This window comes from Neltuma alba, unplaced genomic scaffold (genome assembly GCF_004799145.2).
Source record: "Neltuma alba isolate B1F8T4 unplaced genomic scaffold, ASM479914v2 tig00011146_pilon, whole genome shotgun sequence".
In the NCBI taxonomy this organism is placed as follows: domain Eukaryota; kingdom Viridiplantae; phylum Streptophyta; class Magnoliopsida; order Fabales; family Fabaceae; genus Neltuma; species Neltuma alba.
In genome coordinates, this window is record NW_021635881.1 from 1,049,651 (window position 1) to 1,075,544 (window position 25,894).

The following is a 25,894-nucleotide window of genomic DNA, read 5'->3' on the forward strand; positions in this document are numbered from 1 at the left end:
TGGATGGCCAAGAGAGGAAAAGCAAAGGGGAGCACAAAATTATGAAGAAAGAAGGGAGAAGAAGAAGAGCTTCAAGTTCTAGGGAAATCCAAGCTTTAGGACAAGGTAAGATCATTGTTTTTGATGTAGTTTATGATGCTCTGTGTCTTGCAAAGCTTGAATATGGTTTTTGATGAGTTTTAGAAGCATGAAACCCTCAAGAAAGATGCTGCCTAATATTGTTTAAGCTATGGAAAAGGTTGATTGATGTTAGATTAAGGATTAAGCGGAAGAAAAGAGTTGTAATCAAGTGGTTTTGTAATAAAATTAGAAAGAATTCAACTTCTACTTATGTTGTGCAATATTTCAGCTAGACCGAGGGTTCTTGATAGGGTTGGATTTTGATGATTTTGATCTTTTCAATGTGTTTAGAATAAAAAATTGGGTGAAGCTAAGATGAGGAAGCAAGCTTGGAAGCATTAGAATTAAAAATGAAATTTTAAGCACTAAACCATATAGTTTTGGCCAAGCCTATTCAAAAGGAGAAGGATTTGGATTTTGTTGAACTTGAACTTGAAAATGGATTCTACATATAAAATTATGAGGGAATAGTATGAGAAATTAATTTTAAAAAGATTGGAATCAAAACTCAAGTTAGAAGTTAAAGTATGTTAAAGAACAAAATATGAATGTCATTGATTCAATGGTTCTAATAAATGAATGGCAATGATGTGTTAATAAGATTAAGGCTATTTGACATCAAGAAAGATGAATGGGAAAGGTTAATCAAACAACCATGATGGTTAGAAGTAAAGGGAGCAAAAGAAAAGATTGAATGTAAAAGGCTAAAGATAGCAAATTTTACTCTTATGTGCTTGGTAATTGCTTGCATGTATGGGATGTTTATTATGTTTATGTGATATTTATGAACTCATGTATTATGAATATGAATATTTTTAAAGTATAATATGGGCCTATGTGTTTTATGAAAAGTGAATGATGATTTCCAAACATGCTGATAGCATACCAGGAGGCATTCAATGTAGAGGTCATGAAGCCGAAATAGCACTCATTCAGTTAGAGGCCCAACAAGCCCTCCAGAGTATTCAAGGAATGTATAACTTGAGAATGCTTATATAGAGGAGGACATGAATTATTGCTTGGATAATGACATGGACACATGTAGAGCTTAACATAACATATGGAAGGTGACGCCGAAAGCCACCATGGCATTTGAGTCATTGGAGTATGAACACTTGGAACTTGAGGAAGATGAGAGCATGATCTAAGAGCCTAAAAAGAGCATTCGAAGTCAATTCCCATCTTATTAAAGGCCCAACACAATTATACGTACATGGAGCAGTCTATTGGAGCTATAATCTGTTAAATTAGGACCCAAATATGTAACATCCCAAATTTTGGTTCATAGATACAAGTAATAGCACAAGGAAAGGATGATTACTAAGTCCAATGCAACGAAAGTCTCGAAGATCCCTCGGAAGGAAAAAGAGATTTTCCAAGAGAAAATGTGTAAAACAATAGTGTTCGGGGACTAAAGAATAACGAACTAGAAACAACTAAGGGCCAGAGGTTATGCCAGAAACTTGCAAGAGATGGTTTCGAAGGTTAGGCTTAAGGAGGGACCATATTGTAAAGAAAAGATTCCTAGGCCAAGTAGGGACCTAATTGTAAATAATAAAAGTTCTGGTTGGTCAATGCTCAGAGTTAGAAAAAAGGGCTCAAATGACTTAGAAAAATTCCAGAAAAATGGAAATAGGATGCCAGAGTTGATATAAGGCTGGAAATGATGGAAATGCCCTGAAGTTATTCCAGGGTTTTGGACAATTTAAGATAGTAACTTAAATTGAATTATTTAACCTATGAGACGGCCTCAAATAATCAGGAAAAATTGAAAAACAGTAGTTGAGGAATTTACACAGATTGTAAAATTAATTCCGTCCCCAAAAACTGACAAAGTTAGCTTTAATTAAATTTAAAGCCTATTTATACCCTATCTGAGGAAAGTCAAAATAGCTGTCTAGAGTTTGACTTTTGACTCGAGAAAAATTAGAGGAATTTCTTGTGATGAAAGGGAAGGAATGAAACCCAGAGACAGATCAACGGAGTTACGAGCCGATAGAAAGAATTCAAAGAAGGTAACCCCGATTAAGTATTATTTAATAATATTTCTGGGAAAAGGAGAAAGAAAATATCTAAAGACCATCATGACGGTGTTGAGTTATCATGCTGAGTCACCAAATGCAATCATGACAACTACGAGTCATCATGCTGAGTCAGTAGAAGATATTTATGGGCAACATAAAAATCAGAACGCAGTACGAGAATATTTTAGACAGTCCTTTGTTTACTCGTTATAGTGAAATTTCTACTGCGTGACTAAGGTTAAGTAGCCTGTCAGTAGAGCTAATTATTTTTATCTATACTCCTCTAAGATGGCACCATATATGTACCTTTTATTGGCCAGAATTTTAAGAAGAAGTTGTCCCAGTGGTACAGGGTAAGTCAGGACCCGAAAAGTATCCGATACGGTGCAAAATTGGCTTGATAGGTGGAGAAATAATTAAGGAAATATTTTTGCACGAATTTTCCATTTATTTCCTCTCTATTTTAATGCCAAGTTGATGAATAGGCATGAAAGGAATTGTTCAAGTTGTTAGAAAAATCTAGAGTAACCAAGAAGAGTATAAAAAAAACCTAGATGGAACTAGAAATCTCTAAAAGCATCTACAAGCTTCTTGAAGCTATGACTCACCAAGATCCTTGTCATTTTCTTAGGCTATGTTGTTTAAGATGTGTGCACATGGAAGGGTGGTTGAATGGAGGGCTAAGATGAGCTCTTATTCAAGAAGGGCATGTGTTGCATTATGGAAAGTATGAAGCCTATAAATACCCCCCACCATAGTTCATTTTTGTGCAAGACCATTTTAAGAGGAGAAACTCTTGCAAAATCGAAACTAGAGAGAGAAAGAAGAGAATTCTTGAGAGGGGAAGCGACTTGGAACGAAGGTAAGGCTTCCAAACTTCTCTATGTTGGTTTACAGTAGTTATATGTTGATTTTAGGGTTAAGGTGCGTCCAGCACCCCGAACTATTTACCCAGGTGTGTCCAGTGGCCTAAAGTAATTTTGGGTGCATCCAGTGTCCTAAACTAATTAAAATGATGCGTCTATATCCCAGGCTAATAGAAATGTTATGTTTAACTGTTACTTTCCTGACTCAGCTTAAAGTTGACCCCAGATATTCTACATGGTAGACACATGGGCACCCGATGTGTATTATTCTTACTCAAAAGACAATTTATTTAGAAGAAGAGGAAGGAAATAAATTCAATTTTGAGTAAGAATAATACATATCAAATGTCTATATGTCTACCATTTAGAATATTTGGGGTCAACTTTAAGCTGAGTCAAGAAAGTAATAGTTAAACATAACATTTCTATCAGCCTGGGATATGGATGCACTATTTTAATTAGTTTAGGACACTGGATGCACCCAAAATTACTTTAGGCCACTGGATGCACCTGGATAAATAGTTCAGGGTACTGGGTGCACCTTAGCCCTTGATTTTATGATAGTTTGATGATGTTGGGAAGTTATTTTCCTAAGGGGAAGTGCTGACCAAATTTTATCAAAATGATAGGGAATAGTTTTACAAAGCTAGAACATCAATCCAAAATTAAGAGAAAAGGGTTAGGTTTAAAAAGGTTAGTCTTGAACTTTATATAATCTCTTGGTCCTAATGGATTGTATGACCCATGTGATTATATTTAGGACCTTGGAACATTCAAGAGGATGTTTGATAATGTTAACCGAAAGCCCTTGTGATTGGGAAGTCAAGGGAATCAAAAGAAAAGCAAGAGGAAAGCTTGAGGTGCAAGGTAGTGAACTTACCCTTTATGTGCTTGATGTGATATGCTCATGTGTTGGTTTGTATTTGTTGTTTGAATGATGTTGTGACATGATGACTGTTGCTAGAAATGCTGTTTCTAATATGTTCCCATGGCCATGCATTTTTATATCAAGCATAAAGCATGATGGCATGTCACTAGTTAACTTAAGTTTATGAAAAACTACATACCATACACTAGCATCCATCTTGTGCATGTATGTGGTAATGTTTGCTATTAAGATTTCCTCGAATCTCATCCCTCCCTAACCAATCATTTAGGTCAATCAACGATAAGCAATAATGGCATGAGAAGCAAGGAGAAGCAAGTGGAGAGTTATTCTTGTTAATGGATGAGACTGTTGATGAATGTATAATTATCCTATTTTGTAAACTATGTTATCGATACCAATGATGCCATGTATTTAATTATAATGTTTATGGCATGAATAGAAATGTATAAGAATGAATGGGAAAGAGTAAGCCTAAGTTATATATGTTAAAGAAATAAAAAGAATTAAAGTAAAGAGTAGTTAAGGGGTAAAACGTAGGTCCTGAAGTAGTGAGTTTATAGCTCCATTTTAACCTATCAAATGAATGATTTTAGCCATGATATTTGGCATACTTATAGTACACATCCTAAGCTTTAAAATGAGAGGTAGATCGCCTCAATTGGATGTGTATACAAGGAGATATAAATTTTTAAAGTTGAGGCACAGAATCTGAAAGTTCCAAATTTTACCGAATGAACAGTAATATTTATTGATTAAACTGTATGAATTGGGTAAGGATAAGTCCAATTGGATATTTTTCTCTTAAAGAGCTTTCAAATATTTTTCCGTAGAATTTTAGAGCACCTCAATACGATTTTTATAGAATTAGTTATGTTTTTTCAAAATTAGACCTGAAATCTGAATTTAAACAGTGAATAGTAATCTGAGTAGCTATGTTGAAATTTTTAATCCACAGGCTTGTATTTTGACCTGCCTGAACCATAACACTTACGAGTACGTACTCTGAGGGGTTAAAGGTAGGATGTTTCAAAATGCATTGTGTTATGGACTATGAGAGTTCCAGAACATGATTCAACTATATTCAAGCCCAAATAGATGTCTAAAAGGCCCATACATGCTTATGGACGTGAATAGCAATTATGCAGATCCATTTGGAAGGTCCAAGAAGATTTAAGAAGCATCAAGAGCGATCTTATATGGTGTTAATTAGGATTCTGTTTGTTTTAATTAGTTCTCTGTTTCACAGTTTCCTATTTTGTATTGATTGCTTCTTGAGGGCCAAGACTTACCTATTTTGTATTTCATTAATTAGTAGATACTCAAATAAGATCATTCTCATTAATGATAGATCCTTTTTAGGTAGTGTGTGATCTAGATTATTCTATCTTGACTAGCAAGTTAGAGTATTCTAGAAGATCTTTTGATTTTCCTAATTTTATTATATTTTCGCATCTATCTTGACTAGCAAGTTAGTGTTTTAGGTTCTAAGGGCCTAGTTTATCAATTAGGGTTTTCAAGAGTATTAGTTTATAAATAATTCAGTATATACTTTTTTCAAGGGAAGATAATTTGATAATTAATAATATGAGAATTTTATTTCTTTTTGTATAAGCCTTACTTGCATCCTCGTATTCTCGTGAGAATACTTGACAGTATTAAGGGAGTGATCAATCTTGTGGTGTCTCTCTTAAGGTCCTACCTCGATCATCCGTTCAGTTTCTTGTGTTTGGGGTTACAAGAGGCAGGTTCTCTTGGGGTCTCATTCCATCCTATACTTGTTTCTAGCTGGTCTGTACGTCCCCTCGCATATCACATGTCATTATGTTATTAAGATGTTAAGTTGCAAGCATGTTATGAATGTCAAGCTGTCACACCTTACTATCGGATTCACTTAGGGTTCAATTAAAACCATTTTGGACCACATTGAAGGTCTTGGGCTCAATTTTATCACGAAAATGCTGATTTTCGGATTTTTACTGTTTATCGGGTGTAAATCCAGTTTTCTGGCTCAACTTCAAAAATTCATAACTTAATATAGAAAAAATTAAAATGGAGTGGTTCAAAATTCTATAAAAAGCTCTTTGAATGCTCTTTCAATGAAAAATAATCTTGTGAACCAATTCCATTTGAAAAAGTGTCAAGTTTTTGTGGAAGTCACCTCTGTCTATTTGGCAAAAACCCTTTTTCCAAATTCTAAACCTTAATTTTGAAAAATCATTAAAAATTGTATAGTTGGCCATTTTTAACGTGCTACCTATTGATTTGAAGCTCATGACATGAATTTTAAGCATACCAAATTTTATGAAAAAATTCATTCAGGAACTTAATAAAATGTGGCTCTAATTTGACGTCTGGCTTAAGGATTATAGCACCAACTATATATACTTATACATAACCAAATATAAATGTTTCCTCATGGTTCATCACCATATTTATCCTTAGATTTGTAGCCTCCTTTTTGATGATTCAACCCCTAAAATAGTAAGTTACATATGGGAGATGAGATTTCAATGAAATCCCAGCAGCAAGATCAATCAACTAAAACATCAACATGCATCAATTACAAGCATTCCAACCTTTTGCTATTAATAGGGAACTACTTTACCTCATATATGTAGCACTCTAACAGGCAATAGCCAAGGCACATAAAGCAAGGAGTATAGCTACACAATCATCATCATCATCATCATTTAGTTCAACCACATAATAGCACATGAAATTGTATGGCAATCAATATAACACTCAACATTAAGGTCAATTAAATCTTACTATATTGATCCAATGCTCTTTGATTTTCTTGTCCTTCTTTCTTGCTTCCACAAATGTCAAACCCTAACATGGGAATCCACAAAAAGGGTGGCAAGAATCATCAACCATTCCACATAAAACTCAACAACATAACTCAAGGACAAACTTTGTCCCTTAAAGCTTCCACATTTGTTTTTTAAATTTGAGAGTTTGGCTTCCATAAACTCTAAAAATTTCTCTTAACTCAATCCTACATGATTTTTCATGTAAATTCCAAATATCTACTTAGATTTAAGAAAATAAAACTCCCTCTTCTAGTTTCAGCTTGGCCAAACTACTATGGTTTATTTTCTAAAAATTACAACTTTAGCTTTAATGCTTCCAACCTTTGTTCTTTAGATTTATCCTACACCATTTTCTATTTTGAACACAATGGAAGCATCAAAACTTTGAAAAACTCATCCTAGGATCTAGTTCTTGCTTTGGCTAAAATGAACCTCAAGAGAAACATCAAAGAAAATACTTCAAAAACAACCTACAACCACTTGCAATCACTAGGATCTATTATACTTTAAAGTGTTCTAGCATGTTTTAACAACCAAACTTCCTCCCCTGCTTATTAAACATTTTGGCCAGCACCCAAAAAGGAAGAGAACTAGAAATTTCAACTGTACAACTCAAGGGAAACAAGCAAGGAACAACATGGAATCAACTACTAACCTTAACTCCAAGCTTTCTTGATCCAAAGTAGTTGATTCTTTCTTGTTTCCACCTCAAGCTCTCTCTTCTTCCCTCTCTTCTTGCCTTGGCCAAAACCCACATCTGATTTTAGGGGGAGGAAGAGCTTAATTAATGTACCAAAATATCTCAACCACCATCATAAATGAAAAGCCAAGTGTTACCTTCCTACTTAGTCTTGAAACTTCTTTCTTAATTAAGTAAATCGTAATGTAATTAAATTCCAAAGTCAAGATCCTCTCCACTTAATACTTGACACTTGGAAAGCTTTAATTATTCTCTAATAGAGGTTTGACAAGTGACAACTTATAGGCCAAGTAAAGTACAAGACTCTAATCTTCACTTTATTGGTGCACTTTTACTCCAAATTTAATTTCTTTTCTATAATTATAGTACTCTGGCCTCTGTAATTATTTTTTATCAGATCCATAAATTATTCTCCTCATTTTTATCTTTCCAAAATGCCCTCTTTATCTCAAATTCAATTTTTTCATTAATTAAATAAAAAGGAAAACTATTTTCCTTCTCATTATTGATTTTTCCACTTGTCCAAATAATTAGGAAAAATCTTGAACATTTGAGGGTATCTTTTTAATCTCATAAATTCTTATAATTTCTTAGGACATCATAGGAATTTTCTTGGAATTTTATTCTCCTTCCCAATATTTATTTGGAATTTTCCAAATAAAAGGCCCTAAACTAGCTTAAATCACCCTTAAATTCCTTTATAATTTCTCTAAGGGTAATTTGGTCATAAAAATAATATTATAATCCCATATAATTCTCAAGGAACATTGTTCTTATTTTTTCTTAATTTTCGGAGGATTGGAAATATTTTTTTCATAATTATTCTTGACCAATTTTTCTTAATTAGTCAAACTTTTCATAATCGACTTGGAAAATTATAATAATTATTTTTCACCATAAATCTTCTATTCTTCCTTATCCTTTTTGGTCCTTGAATATTTAGGAATATCCTTATTTCTAATTGCCATATTACTGGATGTGACACAAGCTTGCCACATATGTTTGGGTAGTTATTGTTTATTACTGAGATTCTTCTGAATCTTATTCTCCCTTAACTAGCCATAATAGGTTTCATGAGCAAGGAAAAAGGATTGGTAAGGTATGAAATCAAGAGGAAAAGATGAAGTCAAGAAACGTTGTGCTATGTTATGTTATATCATGTTATGTAATTTCTAATGATGATGTATATAATAAACATTCCAATGATGTTATGTAAAGATGAATAATAATATTGGCATGTATTAATGAGTGATTATGCATAGAAATGATCAATGACATGTTGGAATGATAGCATACAAGATAAAAAAAATTTATAGCATAATAATAAAAATAAGGAGATAAACTATCCCATAATGAGCAATTAAATTGAGACAGAGCAAAAGTATAGTAAACAAATGAATCTGTTTATAAAATTTAGTGGATAGTTATTACACATCCTAAGCTTTGAAACAAGTAGTAGTTAACCCAAAATAGATGTGTGCTAAAAGATATGATTACTTAAAGTTATGGCAGAGAATATGAAAATGTATTATTTGACCAAATGAACAATACATTTTTATGTATAATTCTAGAATGAATGAGTAAGCAAATGAACCAAGAAATATTTTTTCCCTGTAGAGAATAAAAATGGTTTTAAATAGAGATTTGAATACCTCAACACAATTGTTTTATAATTAGTAATGAATTTTCTAAATTAGACCAAAAATATGAAATTTATCAGTTAATAGTAACCCAAGAATCATATTTCACATTTTCAATCTATGGGCTTATTTCGTGGTCTGCTTAAACCGTAATGCTTCTAGACGCATACTAAAAAGGTTAAATGGAAGGATGTTTCACCACTACTACTACAACTACTCCCACCACTGCTATAACCATCCCCATTACCACCATCACAACTACCACTACTATTACCACAATCACTATCACCCCTATAGTATTTACCACAACAACCACCACCATCATTGTCACTGCTACCATTTCCACCACCATAGCCATCACAAACCATCACCGCTGTCACCTCCCTCGCTATCGTTGCCACCACAACGACTATCATCACTACCTTCGGTAACCACCATCACATTCATTGCCATTATCACCGTCACATCCTGTAAAAATTAACCCTGGCAATGGATATGAAAAATTAAGTCGGGGGGCCAATATGGTAGGTAGACTGGCTGACAGAGCCAGGCATGACATAAAATCTGAGTAGGGTCTAGACTAATATTTTTAGAATTATCGGTCCAAAATGACAAAATGAAAAAATTACAGAAAAATTTCAAAAAATTTCCAAAAAATGGTAAAAAGATAAATAACAGGTTTTGGAACCTCAATTGAGGCCTCGAAGGTAGAAATAATACAAAAATAGCTTATTATCGAATTTTCTAAAAACAGAGGTTTTTCAGGAAAAACAATAGAAATTAGAGGAAAATAATTATTTTAAATATTTAGAGAAAAATATGAAATAATTATCTAAATATTTATAAAAATTTATAAAATTGATTTCAGGCCTTGAAAGTGCAGGATTTAATTTTAGAGAATTTATTCCTAAAAGTCTTACCGATAAAGCCCTATGCGGAGAAAATTCAAAATAAATAGTTAAATGTGGATAAAAATTCTAGAAATTTTTAGATTTCATTCTTATACTAAAATAGGATTTTTCATGGAGAAAAATATAATTTTGGAGGCCTATAAAAATTATGAAAAGTTACAAGCAAATAGTAACCAATAAACTTCAATATTGTTTAGAATTGATATCTAAATTATGGGCCACATTTTTAGGTCATTCCATATAAAAAATGGGCCCCACATTGGGCCAGAAAGGCCAAAAATTCATGCAAACCTAGCCTAATTATTTAAGTCTAATTAGGCCCAATTTTCACATAAAAATCAATGGAATATTTTTGGAATTTTACACGTGGCATGATTTGAAAAATTGGAGGGTTTGATGACAGCCACATGGCCATTTTTGCTGGCCAAATTTTGGCCATTCATGAGGGGAGGAAGTTAGAATTTTTGCTCTATAAATACTCCTTCCATTTGAATATTTTCAGCCAAAATAGAAAAGCATTAGGGAGGTGTTGTCAAACTGAATTCTTGGTTTGAAAGAAGAGTGTTCAACTATGTCATTTGAAGGAAAAACACCAAGCTTTGATCAGGGATCAATTAAGGTAAGGTTGAGCTTTATTTTGATTGAGTTTAAAGCTTTTTTTGGACTAAAAATTGAAGGGCTATGGTGCTGTGATTTTTGGCCAAGTAAAGCATGGTTTGGAGAAGGATAGAAGCTTTGAATATGAGTTAGAATTATCATGTTTAAATGATATTTGGATTGAATTTTTGGAAGGAATCAAAGTTAGGATTTTATAGCATGCTATTTGGCCAATATGAATTTAGGAGTTAGGGGTTTGTTTTGACGTATTTTGATTATTCCAATGAGTTCAAAAAATGTTTTTGTGTAAGGAAATACCAAGAAAAAATGGTTTGAATCATTAGAATCAAAAATGAAAATTTTGAAACATAATACCCCCTATTCGGCCAAGTCAAATTGGAAGGGAAGGAGTATAATTTTGTAAAATTTGATTTGATATTTGGATTCTACATGAAAAATTGTGTAGGAATAGACCAAGAGATTGATGAAAACAAAATGGAATTAATTATGTCAAAAATCAAGAAAAAAGGGTTTTAATTAAATTCAAGGTTGAGCATTAATGTTTATGTTGGAATTATCGATAATTTGAAATGTGTTTATGTATGAATTGATAGGCATTGTGTAAGAGAACAAGGAGGAATCCAAAAGAATTAAAGAGTCCAAAAATCTTGGACTAAAAAAAGGTAGCATTGAATTCATAATTTATAATGTTAACTTACTTGGTTGTTGCATAATATGATTACATGAACAATTGCTATGTTATGTTTGAAATTATTTGATGAAAATGATATGTTAGTTGATTACATTATACGCCTTGGCAACATGTATTAACATGTTATTTACTAGTGAATTGTGATGATAATTGCATGGCATAGAATATTCATGAATATATATGTAATCCACCTCACATGTTCGACATATTATTAGAGTTAAGGTTTTGATGATAAAAATTTAAGTTCTGGTTTAGTATGTTGATCGATCACCTGATCGATCAAAAATAAATCGATCTTATGTCAGATAAATTGTCACTGTTTGCTAGTAAGTTAGCAGTAGGTCTGATCGATAAACTAATAGATAATTCAAATTTTATGAGTTGATCGATCATCATTGACACTAAGTTATATAGAAGCTTGCAAAAAATTATTGATCAATTAATTGATAATCAAAAGTTTGATTAGTAGTCAGAAAAATCTGTATATTTTTTGTAAGCTTTTATCGATCATAAGCTTTTATCGATCATATGATCAATCAACGTGTTATCGATAAAGGCACAAATAAATGATAAAGTCTTCGTACTCATTTAGTATTCTGGTTAATTCACTATTTATCGATCACTTTATCGATCAATACTTAATTGATAAGCTGTTCTGACATTGCTTAATAACTTACTGGTTTATCAATCGTTTTTACTCTGTCCAGGTATGTTGTCAGGATCCTTAATCGATCAATTGATCGATCAGTAGTTTATCGATTAAATGATTGATCATCACCGTGTCACTACACTAAACTATTTAAGTTATCTTTGGATTACTTGATTGATTATTGAGTTATCGATCAAATGATCAATCATCCAAACTTCTGAAACTTCTATTTTCACATAACGTGATCGATCTAGCCTTTTCCTAACCTGTTTAAACTAAGTTTTTTCTATGATACTTTATTGATTACTTAATCGATTAAGCTTAAATCGATCATTTACTCGATCATCTAATATTCTATGACTTATTTGAGAAAATCTATTTTAAACATTTTATTGATCAGTTTATCTATTATTCATTTATCGATAAAGTATTCTATCAATGATGTTCAAAATCTATATTCTTTATACTTAGCTTTATTGATAATATGATCAATCAAACAGTTTTCGATCACTTGTTCGATCATTGTACCAGTTCATTTCATAACAAACTTTTCATGATGATTTCAAAATCTTTTATCCTTTAAGCTTTTCTCAGCCTTCTTTTTACACATAATTCTCTATGAAAAGGATTCAAAGGCACAGATGAATCGAAAAGTTTCATTGTTACAAAAATTTCTTCCAAAGTCACTGTATTCTTTTCTCATCATTTATTGATCATTTATTCGATCATCTATTGATCCATAAGCTCATTGATAAATGTACGTATATGTGACTAATGTTTCTCTGTATTTACTCAAAAACTTGATCGATCAACTACTTATTGATAAAGACATCGATCAAGTATGATCAATTCATATTTAAAGTACCTGATGTTTGAGTCATTGCTTTCCTAATTGGTATATAAATATCAATGATCATTATTTGTTCAGTTACCTTTACAAGTTTCCTTCTGAAAGAGAACTAACTTGTTTCGAGTATTGTTATAGATTACAAAGCAAGCTCAACAGTTATTTAGTAGCTTGTAACCTACCATATCAAAAGCATTAATGATGAACTGCCGTTGTAATTGCCGAACACACGCAACCGAGTTTTCCAACGGCTAGATGCTCTCCAGCCTAACGGTTAATTAAACATCTCCAACTATAAAATGTGTGAAGAGCATTTAATGAAGTATTGAATATGCGAGCTACCGTCTACTGAAATACTTACTGTTGCATTCAATACTCTGTTTTCTCACCCAGCTTCAATGTTTATTACTCATTTGCTTTGTAAGAGAGTTTGATTACCTTTCACTTATTTTCTGAGAGGAACTCAAGATTGTGGACTCTTGAGAGGGATTATAATCTTATGGGCAGTAAAGGGGAGTGATTGAGAAAATCAATTACTGTACTGAGGCGCCAAGAGCCCATTTAATCTTGGATTATAGTGGAAATCTCAGAGGTGTTCTAAGGACAAGACATAGGTCAAGTGGTTGAGACTAAACCGGTATAAATCTTGTGTCCTTGCTCTATGGTGAAATCCTTCTAACTCAACCTTTTCTATTTTATTTACAACATTGTTTTATTATGTTAAAATTTTTATAACTCAACCAATTCACCCCCTCTTGGGTGAAGCTGCCACTAATATTTAGTATTGTAACATCCCAAAATTTCTAACCTAGAAATAGAGAAATATGTCATACCTTGATATCTTTAGCATGACTAATGAAAGATTTAGGGTTGACCAAGGCCAGGTGAGGAAAAAAGAGATAAAGATAAACAGCATAACAATTGAAGTGAGAACTGAAAAGGGACCAAATTGTCATTTTTAAAATGATTGGTCTATAAAAGGCATTATCGTAATTAGTGTCCAAAAATCCTAAAAATTTCTAGTAAATCATGGAAAATAGAATTAATGCCATAGAATGGTATTTGAGGTCTAGAAAGTAAATACAGGCTGAAAATAATTTATTAAAAATTATTTTAATTATTAATATTCTGGCTAAATTAAGAAAAATTAGCCAATATTAATTATTAAAAATATCTAGAGATCTCAGAAAATTATGAAAATTTAAATAAAATTCAATTAGGAATTATGAAAATTTATAAAATTATTTCCAACCCTAAATGATGAGGAGCTTAGCTTTAATTGAATTTAGAGCTAAATTAATATCAGTAGATTGTCTGTTTTCACAGAAATGGCAATTTAAGGAGTTATAGAGGGAGAAAAATTATGAAATTAATCAAAAAAGTTTCCTTTACTGAGATATAATTAATGGTGAGTTGATATAAGAATTTTGAGATACTAGAATTTTTCAGCTATCAGATAAAATAAACCAGTACTATATTAAGACTCAGTGGACTGTCAGGACAACAATGGTGATAAAATTTCCTATAGATTGCCAATGACACATTTCATGCCCAAATTGGCCAAGAAAGGGAAAAAGAAAATAAAAATAAAAAGAAAAAGAAAATAATAAATCAAGTTAGATTAAAATCTACTTAGGGATAAGTAAAATGATTAAGGTTAAGCCATTTTCCATAAGATCTTGACACATGGCAAACATAGTTCATTGGATGGCTAGGATTTAACCATCTATCTTTGAAAATTCAAAAGTTTCTAGAAGGGTAATTAGCCAAGTTAATCAAGGAATTAAGAGAGTTAACCTTGATTAAAACCTAATTAATTTTAATCGATAAGAAGAGATGACATAAGCCCTAGTGACTCACCATCCAAGTGTCAACATATTAACCCACATAGCCTAGGATTTGTACATGTGGAAAGAGGTAAAAATTGGAGGGCTAAGATTAAGTCTTATGCAAGAAGGGCATATGTGGAATTAGTGAAATTTGAAGCCTATAAATACCCCCTCCCACATGTTCATTTTGTGTGAAGTCTTTTAAGTAGGAAACCTCTTGCAAATTTTCATGTAGAGAGAGAAAGAGAAGAGTTCTAGTGAGAGAAAGTTATTTGGAAGCAAGGTAAGCTTCTACAACTCTTCTATTTCAAGTTATAATAATGATATGTTGGTTTTAGGCTATTTTAATGATGATGGAAAGTCATTTTTCTAAGGGGAAGTGCTGCCCAAATTTCCTCAAAATGGATAGGAAGGGTTTAGGTTATGTATGGTTAAGATTAAGCATGGTTAAAGGTTAAGGATTAAGTAATCACATATTAGTTTGGTTGAAAATCCTTTTCCCTATAATTATATATATGGTTCGGCCAAGTCAAGTTCAATGGAAAGGGATTGGATTTTCATAAAACTTATATGATAAATGCATTTTACATGAAAAATTATGTAGGAAAGGCCCAAGTAAGTTTAAGAATCAAAGCTAGAAAAATAAACCCTAAAAATCAAGAAAAAGGGGTTTAAAGGGTTATGTTAAGTTATGAAGTTGTAATAATACTTAATGTTGTGTCATTGGTTGCCTAATAGGCTATACACAACAAAGGGGCAAAGATCTAGTCAAGAGGAAAGAGTTCAAAAGGAAGGAAAGCATTCAAGGTAGCTTTCCAATTCATTATATTAGAGTGTCACCTTACTTTGTATGATTATGGCTATGTGTTTTGCTAACCTGTTATGCTATGAGGTGGATGAGAATGTTATGTTATATGATGTTGCCTCCATGCAAATTATGCCTTGGCTTATGCTATGTTGAGTGCCATGAATGTTTATGATGATATGTTCTTGCCATAGCATGAACATAAAGTTAAAGTATGCATGCGTGTAGCTTGATTTACAATGTATTGTGTGATCTTGATAATGTATGCAATTGCTACTAAGATTCTCCAAGAATCTTACCCTAATATTTAAACAAACCCTAAGGCCTTCAACAACCAAGGGCAAAGAAAAGGAGTTGGCTCTTACTTGAAGAGGTAGTAAGCTATAGTGACTTTATATGGCTTTGAACCTTTCTATTTTGGAAAAATGTAATATTAAGCATGCTTTAAGTTTCTAATAGTATGACTAAGATTAGAAGTATACAAGCATGATTAGAAATAGCTAATATAGCTAATGAAAGTATGTTATGATGGTAAATGGTCAATTAAGTAGAGTTATCCTTCCAGGGGGTAAAAAGTCAACTAAAAGGGATTAAAGTTTGACTAATGACCATTTGAGTAAACGAGTGAGTTAGGTTATGAAATTTGGTGAGCAAAGAGATCTGATTTTTCTATTTAAAATGAGGGGTAGTTTGCCTGATTCCAATAACCAACCAAAAAGTTATGCCTTTCTAAAGTTAGGAAAAAATAAAGTAAAAATCCAAAAATGACCAAATGAATAGTAAGGTTTTCAAAGAAAACTGGACTCAAATTTTAAGACAACCAGTCCAAAAACTACTTTTCCTTGAAATTTTATCCAAAGAGCTTTCCATAGAACTTAGAATTACTCAATTTTGATTTTTCTACAATTAGTTATGAATTTTTAAAGTTGACAAAGATTTCAGTGAAATGTGAATAGTATGCAGAAGCATTCTGTGACTTGAGGTCGCAACCTGAGAAGTTGAGGTCGTGACCTGGAGGCAGAAATGGCCTCTGTGACTTCAAGTCACGACCTAAAAGCACTAAGTTGCGACTTGAACTGGGAAAATGAAAAAGTTTCAAATTTTTAAGCCTTTTCTCATACTTAAGGTTCATATAAAGTTTCAAACGTGATTTTTCATAACTTGTAGTCTTCAAAAGTGATTCCAAATGCTTCCACAAGGCAAGTTATTTGGTATAAACATAACGTGTTGCAGGTATCAGAGCAGGTCTCTTTAGTAAAAGATTTAACATTCCGAAGAGGGGTCCTATGTGATAGAATCCAATCTTTATATGGTTTTCTCAAGTGTTTTCTAATGTTTTGCAACAATTTTATCCTCATTATGCATGCATTTATATCCATTTGATTACATTGAGTCATGCAGTGCATTTTACTGTTTAAGGGGTAAAAAGGGTCATTTTTCTCTTCTCAATTTTAATTGCCTTGATCTGTAATCAGTTGGTCTTTACAAAGCTCTTTGTTGTGATTTTCAGGCAACTGGAGAAGGACCCGAGAACCATGATGGAGTATGGATGGAGCCAAAATGTTACAAGGACTAAAACACAAGAGTTGGGAGTGTTCTGCCTCCCCAGGTCACGACATGGACTCCTGAGGTCGCGACCTAAATGCCTATTAGTGAAACTATGCATTTGGACCTAAGTTAAGATGAAAGCTCTATCTTCCCAGGTCACGACATAGAACTTATGAGGTCACGACCTGACCTTCCTGAGTTGCGACCTGACATTCCTGAGGTCATAACCTGAGTGCGTTAAGTGAAGCTGTGCATTTTGGAATAGGTTTCTAAGCTTCTATACCTAAGGGGGGCAGCAACCACGAGAACACACTCTCCCATTCAGCAGATTTACAAAAGGTTGAGCCACCATCATTTTCTCTCAAGTCTCCATTGATCCTACACCCAAAACTTCCATTTTTCTTTATCTCTTCATCATTTTCTGTATTTCTGGACCGATCAAACCACTCCAACCACCTTTTTCTCCATTTTTCTAATTTCATTTTTAGCTTTAACTATGGCTGTTCATTCCTGGAGCGATTGCTATTGGTTTGAAGGCATGAGAGGCTAAACCCCTTAGCCTCTTGGTGATAGAGAATGAAGCTTGAGCTCAATGACTTAATCGTGGAGTTTTTCTATAGTCTAAACCTTTGTTTGATGATATGCTGAATATTTCTAGATTTAGGAACTTTCTGCACTTGTATCAAACTTGGTTTATGATTGTAAATCTGGTGTTTAGACTATTGTATTGTATTTGGATTGGATGATGTTAATGTTGATTAATCTATATAATATTTCAGTTTGAATCCTTGTGTTCAGTTTGATTTTCAGTGATTATTGCTGATTAATCTGTGTGCTTGGTATTTTGTGCTTGTCGATTGACATTAAGAGGGCATTTACATCATCCGTTCATCTACACTCTAAGTGGTTTTCAATGTTGTCTTAAGAGATGTTAATTAACTTTGATTAAAGTGAGTTTTCATTAGTTAAGACATTGGACCCAAGTAATTACTTAGGGTTTTCTTTAGACTTAGAGTTGTCTAAAACTCCCAATCATTTTAAATTTTTCATTATCAAGAGACTGTTTAACCATAATCCCCTTTTAATCCAAAACATTTCTTCGTTCATTTAAAATACCAAAAACAGTTAGCTTTCTACACTTTACATTTGTTGCATCACCTTTAAAATACTAAAACCCCCTTTTACTCACTCAAATTTACAATGTTTTTGAAAACCAACTTAGACTAGGATTTCCAATAACAAGCTCCTTGAGAAGAATGACGGGTTGCATCCTACACTGCATTTTTCTAGTACAACTCATTTTTTTGACGATCTGGAAGGTGACAATCTGACTTCAATCAATGGCGCCGTTACTGAGGAGCCATTGAATTAGTTCCCTAGTAATTGGTTTTCCTTACCATTGTGATTTGGGTTAATTCTCGTAGAGTTCTAGTTTTTGAACTTAAATCTTGCATTTCATATCATCAAAATTTTTGAGAAATAGAACCAAATATCTTGTTTTTCTTTACATTTGCATTTGTATTCTTGCATAGCATTTTGCATTTTGTTTTAGCTTGATCCTGAGTGTTTTAGCCAATTGCTTGAAATTTTGAACTCTGTGCATAGTTTGTTCAGCATCTGGTTAAAGTACTTAGTGAATTTTTCAAAGGTTTTGTGAAAATAGCTCTCTATGACTTTGAGTCGCAACCTCGTATATTTGGACTTGCGACCTCAGTGATTGAGTTATGACCTGGCTTGTGGCTTGTCGCGACCTCAGCCTCTTGTTTTCCAGTGTTGCTCTCGGTCTATTTAAGTCGTGACCTGGACTTTTACAAGTTACGACCTCAATTCCCTCTTCTTTCAGGGTTGCTTTCTGTTCATTGAAGTTGTGACCTGGATTACCCAAGTCGTGACCTGATCTGGTTTTCCACTGAAAATTTTCCTGAGTGTCCAGACTTACTCTTTTTGCATAACTTTGCTTTATGCATATACTTTGAGAGTGTATAGCACTTCATACACCTCAAACTTACTGAGCACTATTTCAAATCATTGAGTTTGCCTCAATTTTGAATCACACACTTGGTAAATACACTGTTTTGAACCTACCTCTTTCTTGAACTCTATCTGTGCTTGAATTTTTGAGTAATTGTGCATGCCTAGAGCACGTAAAGGCAGGAGAGGTAGACATACAAGATCTCGTAGCCTGCTTATTTTATGAGACCTATCCCATTCATCTAGTGAGAGTAAGGAAGTAGAAGAAGAAATTATGGCTGAAGTACCTCCTCATGGTCTAAATGGTGGGAATGGGAATGGTAACCATAATAGACCTAATAATGGTGGTAATGAGGGGCAAGGAAAAAATAATGGCCAGAATAGGATTAATGAACAACCTAGGGGTAGAACCATTAAGGAACTAACTCAATCTGATGGGAACTTTGAACCTATGCCTGGTGCTTTTCCTACTTTCAATGTAGATTTTGAAATTAAAGGGCAATTGATCCACTCATTGCCTAAGTTCCATGGTGTTGTAGGAGAAAACCCATACTTGCACCTTCGAACTCTTTATATGTAGTGCTTGTCCATAAAGCCAGTAGGGGCCAGTATTGATTACGTTATGTGGAAGGTTTTTCACTTATCTTTGGAGGGCAAAGCTAAAGAATGGTACATGAACCTGACTCTATGTGGATAATGCTTATGAGTCATGGACCAGTTTGAAGAAAGCATTCTTGGATAAATATTTCCCCTCCATAAAGATTTCAGCGGCCATAAGGAAATTTCAGGAGCTAAGCAAGAGCCATTCGAGACATTCTTTAAATTTTAGAGCAGATTTCAAGAGATGGTTACCTGGTGCCCTAACCATCAGATTCTTGAGGAGCACTTGGTACAATATTTCTACAATGGGTTGTCAACATATGATGCATAAGTTTTGGATGCCGCTACAAATGGGTCTGTGGAAAATATGGAACCAAGGGTTACATGGGAGTTAAGAAGGACCTTTACTCTTAATAGATAACATGCGAGCTCAAGGGATTCAAGGGACCACAAATCTGAAAGAGACCCCCTGCTGGTAAAGCTAGCTCAAGACATGTCTAAACTTGCAAATACGATTGAAAGCCTTCGCTCCAACAAGACTCAATCTCTTGCCTTAGTAGCTATAAGTTGTGAAGTTTGTAATTCACCAATGCATACTACTCCAAATTGCCCTGGGCTGGTTGAAGAAGTAAATGCCATGTACCAAGGAAGAGAGGGGTAATATAAAAAAAGGGACCCCTACTTAAACACCTACAACCCCGGTTGGAGAGATCATCCAAATTTCAAATAGGGTGGGGGAGCAAATAGACCAAACCAGTTCTAAGGCAATCAGTTCCACAATCCTGGGGCCTCCTCAAGCACATTTCAAGATCCTTCAAGAGCAGTAGTGACAACTCCACAACAGACTATGGTATCTCAACCACGCCAAGAGGGGATGATACTTCTTAGCTTTTAAAGAGCATGGCTGCTCGGATGACGAACATAGAGGGGCGAATGAAGGAGAGTGATGACAAGTTCATCTCCATAACTACCATATGGCAAGGGATACAGAAAGATAACTCAGATGTTCATAAGAAATTGGAGGAGCTGACTTTGAAGAACACTGATATCACCAGTCATTTAACCCAACTGTATAATGCGGTCAATGACATGCAAACCAAAAGCGGAGGAAGCATTCCCTCCAATATAGTGATCAATCGAAAGGGCTTTAATGCCATAACTCTAAGAAGTGGTAAAAAGGTTCACTTTGAAATTAAGAAAGTGGACAAAGATGATTTTGAACAAGGGGTAGAGAGTTCTCCACTTTCCCTAATGAGGCTTGGCAAGTTTGGGAGCTCCATAGAAGAAGAGCTCATGATGAAGGCAAGAGCACAAATTGAACCAGAAGAGAAGTTAACTCAAGTACAAGAAGAAGTACCTCAAGAAGCTGTGCCAGAAGATGAAAGCACTATAGAGAGCTTGGCTTACAAAGGAAAGCAAAAGGAGGACAAGGCAGAAACTAGCACACAAGGAGTCTCTAAGCCTTCAGGTAAGGAGGTATGTGCTAAAGACCTCTCTTTTCCTAAAGCCTATTTCTCTGGTAAGAAAAAGTTTGATGTTGAGTTTGCTACTAATGCTTACACATTGTTTAACAAGCTGGAAATTAATGTGCCCATAATTCAGTCCTTAAGAGGGAATCCTAAATACTTTGAATTACTAAAGGAACTATGTAATAACAAGCAAAGGTTTAGGCCCCTTGAGAGAATTCAAGTGGGTAGTAATGTGTCATCCTTATTTAAGGCCAAACTACCTATTAAGTTCCAAGATCTTGGATCTTACACAATCCCCTGTACCATAGGAAAGGTTCACATCAAGGGAGAGTTGTTAGATTTAGGAGCTGCTATAAATGTCATGCCTTGGTCGGTTTATTTGGCATTAGGGATTAATGGGATTAAAGGCACAAGTGTAGTGCTCCAACTAGTAGATCGGTCTATTAGGTATCCTAAGGGCATAATCGAGGACATTCTAGTTCAAGTCAAGGACCTAGTATTCCCTACTAATTTCTATGTTTTAGATATGTCGAATGAACTTGCAAATGAGAGCACTTTGATTTTGGGAAGACATTTCCTACAAACCTCTAAGACTATCATAAGCATGAAACATAGCTGTATAACAATGGAAGTGGGAGACCATGTTGTAACTTTTAATATGAATGAAGCTATGCATTATCCTTTTGACAATTCTGTATTCATGGGTTTAAATGCCATTGATTTAGCTGTTGAGCAAGCAAGGGATGAACATGAGCTGTATATGTATGATAGTTATGACACGAGTTCACCTAAATTGATTGGTTCTTCTGCTGCACCATCACATGAATCCTATGAGCTTAACTCATCTTTGAGTGCTTATGATGAATACTTCAATTCCCTCTCTTCTGTTTATTCATTTTCTAGTTCTTGTGGGAATGAGGTGCCATGCATCAATTCTCTAGAAATTGATAGCATTCTTTCTATTTCTCAAGACTTTTCTTTCCCATCAAGTTTTGATTCCATTTCTGCATTTATAACTCACATTGGCCTTAGAAGGAGTTTGTTAGTTAATGATGCAGTTTTTCAAGAAGTGGAGAGTACTGAGAGTGGAGTAAAATTCGAGGATATGAGCCTCTGTGATATGAGGTTGCGACTTAAGGATTCTCAAGTCGTGACTTCAGACCAAGCTTATAAAGAAGGTGGCCTCTGTCAAGTGAAGTCGCGACCTGAGGGTTATCAAGTCGTGACTTCAACCTAAGCAATCCAAGAGGGTGACCTCTGTGAAGTTAGGTTGCGACCTGGAGATATGAAGTCGCAACCTGAGTCTCCTGTTTCACTTCCTGAACTTTAAACTTCAATTGCTTTACCACCTCATATCTTGAAGACTTTGGTTGAAGGGCCAACACTCTTTGACTCAATTGCTACTCATACACATTCCAAGATTACACCCCATACCTTACGATTTCTGAATGATCTAATTTCTAACAATGATGTAGGTATGGAGGTAAACCAACCTAAGGTTGTTGCTACTTTAACCAACTTGAGCTTGGTGCAACATCTGATAAGATTGAAGCAAGCATAGTGGATCTAAGTGAAGCTGACGAGTGCATTTCACAAGGGTCTCAAAATAGGAGTTTCTCTAACTTTACTAATATTTCTACTCTAATTCCCTCTGTTGTTCAGCCTCCAACTTTAGAACTGAAAGATTTACCTCCCAACCTTAAATATGCTTATCTTGAGCCTAAGAATAAACTGCCTGTCATTATTTTTAGTTCTTTAACTGAATATGAAGAAACTAGTTTAATAGGAGTCCTTAGAAGAAATAGGGAGGCTTTAGGTTGGCAATTAGCTAACATTAAGGGAATAGACTCCACTGTGTGTACACATACGATCTTACTGACTGAAGATTCCAAGCCAATTAAACAAAGCCATAGGAGATTGAATCCTCTAATTTCTTATGTGGTTGGGAAAGAAGTAGACAAACTTCTGAGAGCTAGAATCATATACGCTATTTCTGATAGCGAGTGGGTGTCACCGTTACAAGTCATGCCAAAGAAGAGTGGGATTACAGTAGTTAAAAATGAAAACAATGAACTTATCCCAATTAGGGTGTAAAACTCATGGAGAGTTTATATCGATTATAGGAAGCTGAATGATGCCGCTAGGAAAGACCATTCTCCCTTACCCTTTATTGATCAAATGCTTGAATGATTAGCTGGGAAGAGTCACTACTGTTTCCTAGATAGATACTCTAGATATTTTCAAATTCCTATAGACCCTAGAGACCAAGACAAGACCACCTTCACTTGTCCCTTTGGAACCTATGCTTATAAAAGAATGCCTTTTGGTCTTTGCAATGCCCCTAGCACATTCCAACGCTGTATGCTATCCATTTTTGCTGAATTTATTGAAAAATGCATGGATGTGTTCATGGATGGTTTTACTGTATATGAGAATTCTTTTGAAGATTGCTTGAAAAGTCTTGACTAAATCTTAGCATAATGCATTGTGAAAAAGATGGTTTTGAATTATGAAAAATGTCATTTCATGGTTAATCAAAGCATCATGCTAGGACATTTAATCTCTGAAAAAGGAATTAAGGTAGATAAAGCCAAGGTAGAGGTGATATCTTCTTTGCCCTATGATTTAGCCCAATTATTCTATGTTATTTCATATCATTTTAAGGGTATTTATCATAGATTTTGGCTCCTTTTGATGATAATTGTGCTTAATTTAGATTAAGAATCCTTGCTTTGAGTTAGTGTCTTTTTGAGGTTAAGATTGTCATAATTGGTTATTAATTGTATTCAGTTGATTTCTAGGACAATTGATGCTTCAAATTGTTGCTTTTTATTGTAGGACAATTGAGAATTGGAGCCAAGATCAAAGACCAAAGGATGACACAACACACGATCAGAGTATCAGCACTAATAGAGTTCGCCGCGGCGCCAAATTGAAATCTCACCAGTAATCTCTTGGGCAGAGTTCGCCGCGGCCAACTTACAGCTTCGCCGCGGCGAAATCACAAGATTAGGTGGAGCTCCTCTCGGGCATGCTTCGCCGCAGCGAAGGATTTCCTTCGCCGCGGCGAACTCTTCGTATCAGCAACGCCAGATCCGGATCAGAATGCGAAAATGGAGCTTCTAATCATATAATCCAACCCAGATGGACCCCTAAAACCCTTAGAAACCCTATTTTCGACAAGACACTCCATTCCATCTCCTACAACACCTCTATTCTCCCATCCTCTTGCCTCTCCACCTCCATCTTCTTCCCCATCCATTTCCTTTATCTTTCATTCACTCCATCTCAATTCCTTCCACTCCTAGCTACCATGGCCGACGGATTCACTTCAGTTGGAGCTTTTCTTGAAGCTATGGAGAGCTAGGGTTTATCAACTCTTGAAGAATGGTGGTGTGGCTTGAGTTCCTAAGCTTCAAAGGGGAGTTTAGTTTCAGTTTGCAATTTTTAGCTATGATTTATGGCTTTTTAGGTCTAGGAGTTGTAATTTCTTAGTTAGGAACTTGGGACTGATACTGTAATTATTGGTTAATGATTACATTTGTAATTTGGATTGATTGATGTTGAACTTTGTGCTTAAATATATGTAGTTGCATATATGCTTATTGTAACTCTCATGATTCTCTCTTATCTTGCATAGTTGTGTTTGGGTACTGAGTTGATTGTGTGTTTCATTAAGCCAATTGCATGATCATTCCAAAATTACATATTAGGGAAGCTTAACAAAGTTTTCATTAATGAGTTCATTAATGTAAGCTTTGGACTCAATGAGTTATTGAGGTTGTTATTAAGAAAACCTAATGATTTGTGAAACTCCCAATATTTTAAGTGAACTATGATTGCCATCAAAGCCATTTTCAAGAGATTTCCTATCATTCATTTCCATTCCATCATTATTATCTTAAAACACCAAAAATATAGTATCTTAGGTTTGTTTTCATTGCATTTAGTTTAGGGACCATTCATTTAAGTCTTAAAAACCTAAAACCCCATTTCATTGCATTGCATGGCATTTAGTCTAGCTTAGGTAATTAATAAAGGCTCCCAAAAGTGAAACGACCCGAGTTTGCACTATACTGCATAGCTTGGATATATTTTTGATTGAGAACCCCAAGGCGAACGACAAAAAGGCTCTCTCGTCACCCTACCCTACTAACTTGAAAGAGTTGAGGTCCTTTTTAGGACATGTGGTGTTCTATAGAAGGTTCATCAAGAATTTTAGTAAAATCGCTTTACCTCTTTCCAAACTACTGCAAAAAGATGTTGATTTTTAATTTGACCATGCATGTGAGCTTGCTTTTGATGAATTGAGGAATAGGCTAGTTACTCCTCCTATTTTGACCTCTCTTAACTAGGATTTGCCTTTCAAAATTTCTTGTGATGCTTCAAACTTAAGTGTGGGTGCAATGTTGGGTCAAAGGGAGAATTCTGTTTTGAAAGTGGTTGCTTATGCCTCTAAAACTCTAGGTGCAGCTTAGAAAAACTATACCACTACTGAGAAGGAATTGTTTGTAATTTTTTTTGCACTTGATAAGTTTAAACCATATCTAATAAATTCTAAAGTGGTTGTGTTTGCAGATCACATAGCAGTGAAATACCTCTTCCATAAACCTCAATCGAAGCCAAGACTCTTGAGGTGGATGTTATTGCTTTAAGAATTTGATGTGGAAGTAAAAGACAGAGCTGGAAATGTCAACCATGTGGTAGACCATCTGAGCAGGCTACCTTTAGAAACCAAAGGAGTACTCGATTCTGATATTATCTGTGATTCATTCCCTGACCAATCTCTATGTGCTTTGTCTGTTTCTCAACTATGGTTTACTTACTTAGTTAACTATATTGCTACTGGTCTAACCCTTCTCACTTGACCACCTTTCAGACTCAAAAGCTTAGGAGCGAAACTT

The 25,894-nt window shown here is 34.5% G+C and overlaps 1 protein-coding gene across 1 annotated transcript; it reads left to right on the forward strand.

The window, feature by feature from the left end:
• The first annotated feature begins 20,421 nt into the window (after nucleotides 1-20,421).
• LOC114761883 (uncharacterized) lies at nucleotides 20,422-22,477 on the forward strand. Its single transcript, XM_028951335.1, has 3 exons — nucleotides 20,422-21,607; nucleotides 21,716-21,909; nucleotides 22,466-22,477. Exons 1-3 carry the CDS (start codon nucleotides 20,422-20,424, stop codon nucleotides 22,475-22,477), a joined length of 1,392 nt encoding a protein of 463 aa, XP_028807168.1.
• Nucleotides 22,478-25,894: the final 3,417 nt, after the last annotated feature.

What these genes read in the sequence shown, in the direction of transcription:
- LOC114761883 (XM_028951335.1), top strand. Translation starts at nt 20,422, where the DNA reads ATGGCTGCTCGGATGACGAACATAGAGGGGCGAATGAAGGAGAGTGAT. An exon ending in CATAAGCATGAAACATAGCT is followed by an intron (nt 21,608 to 21,715) that starts GTATAACAATGG and finishes CCATTGATTTAG; the next exon opens with CTGTTGAGCAAGCAAGGGAT.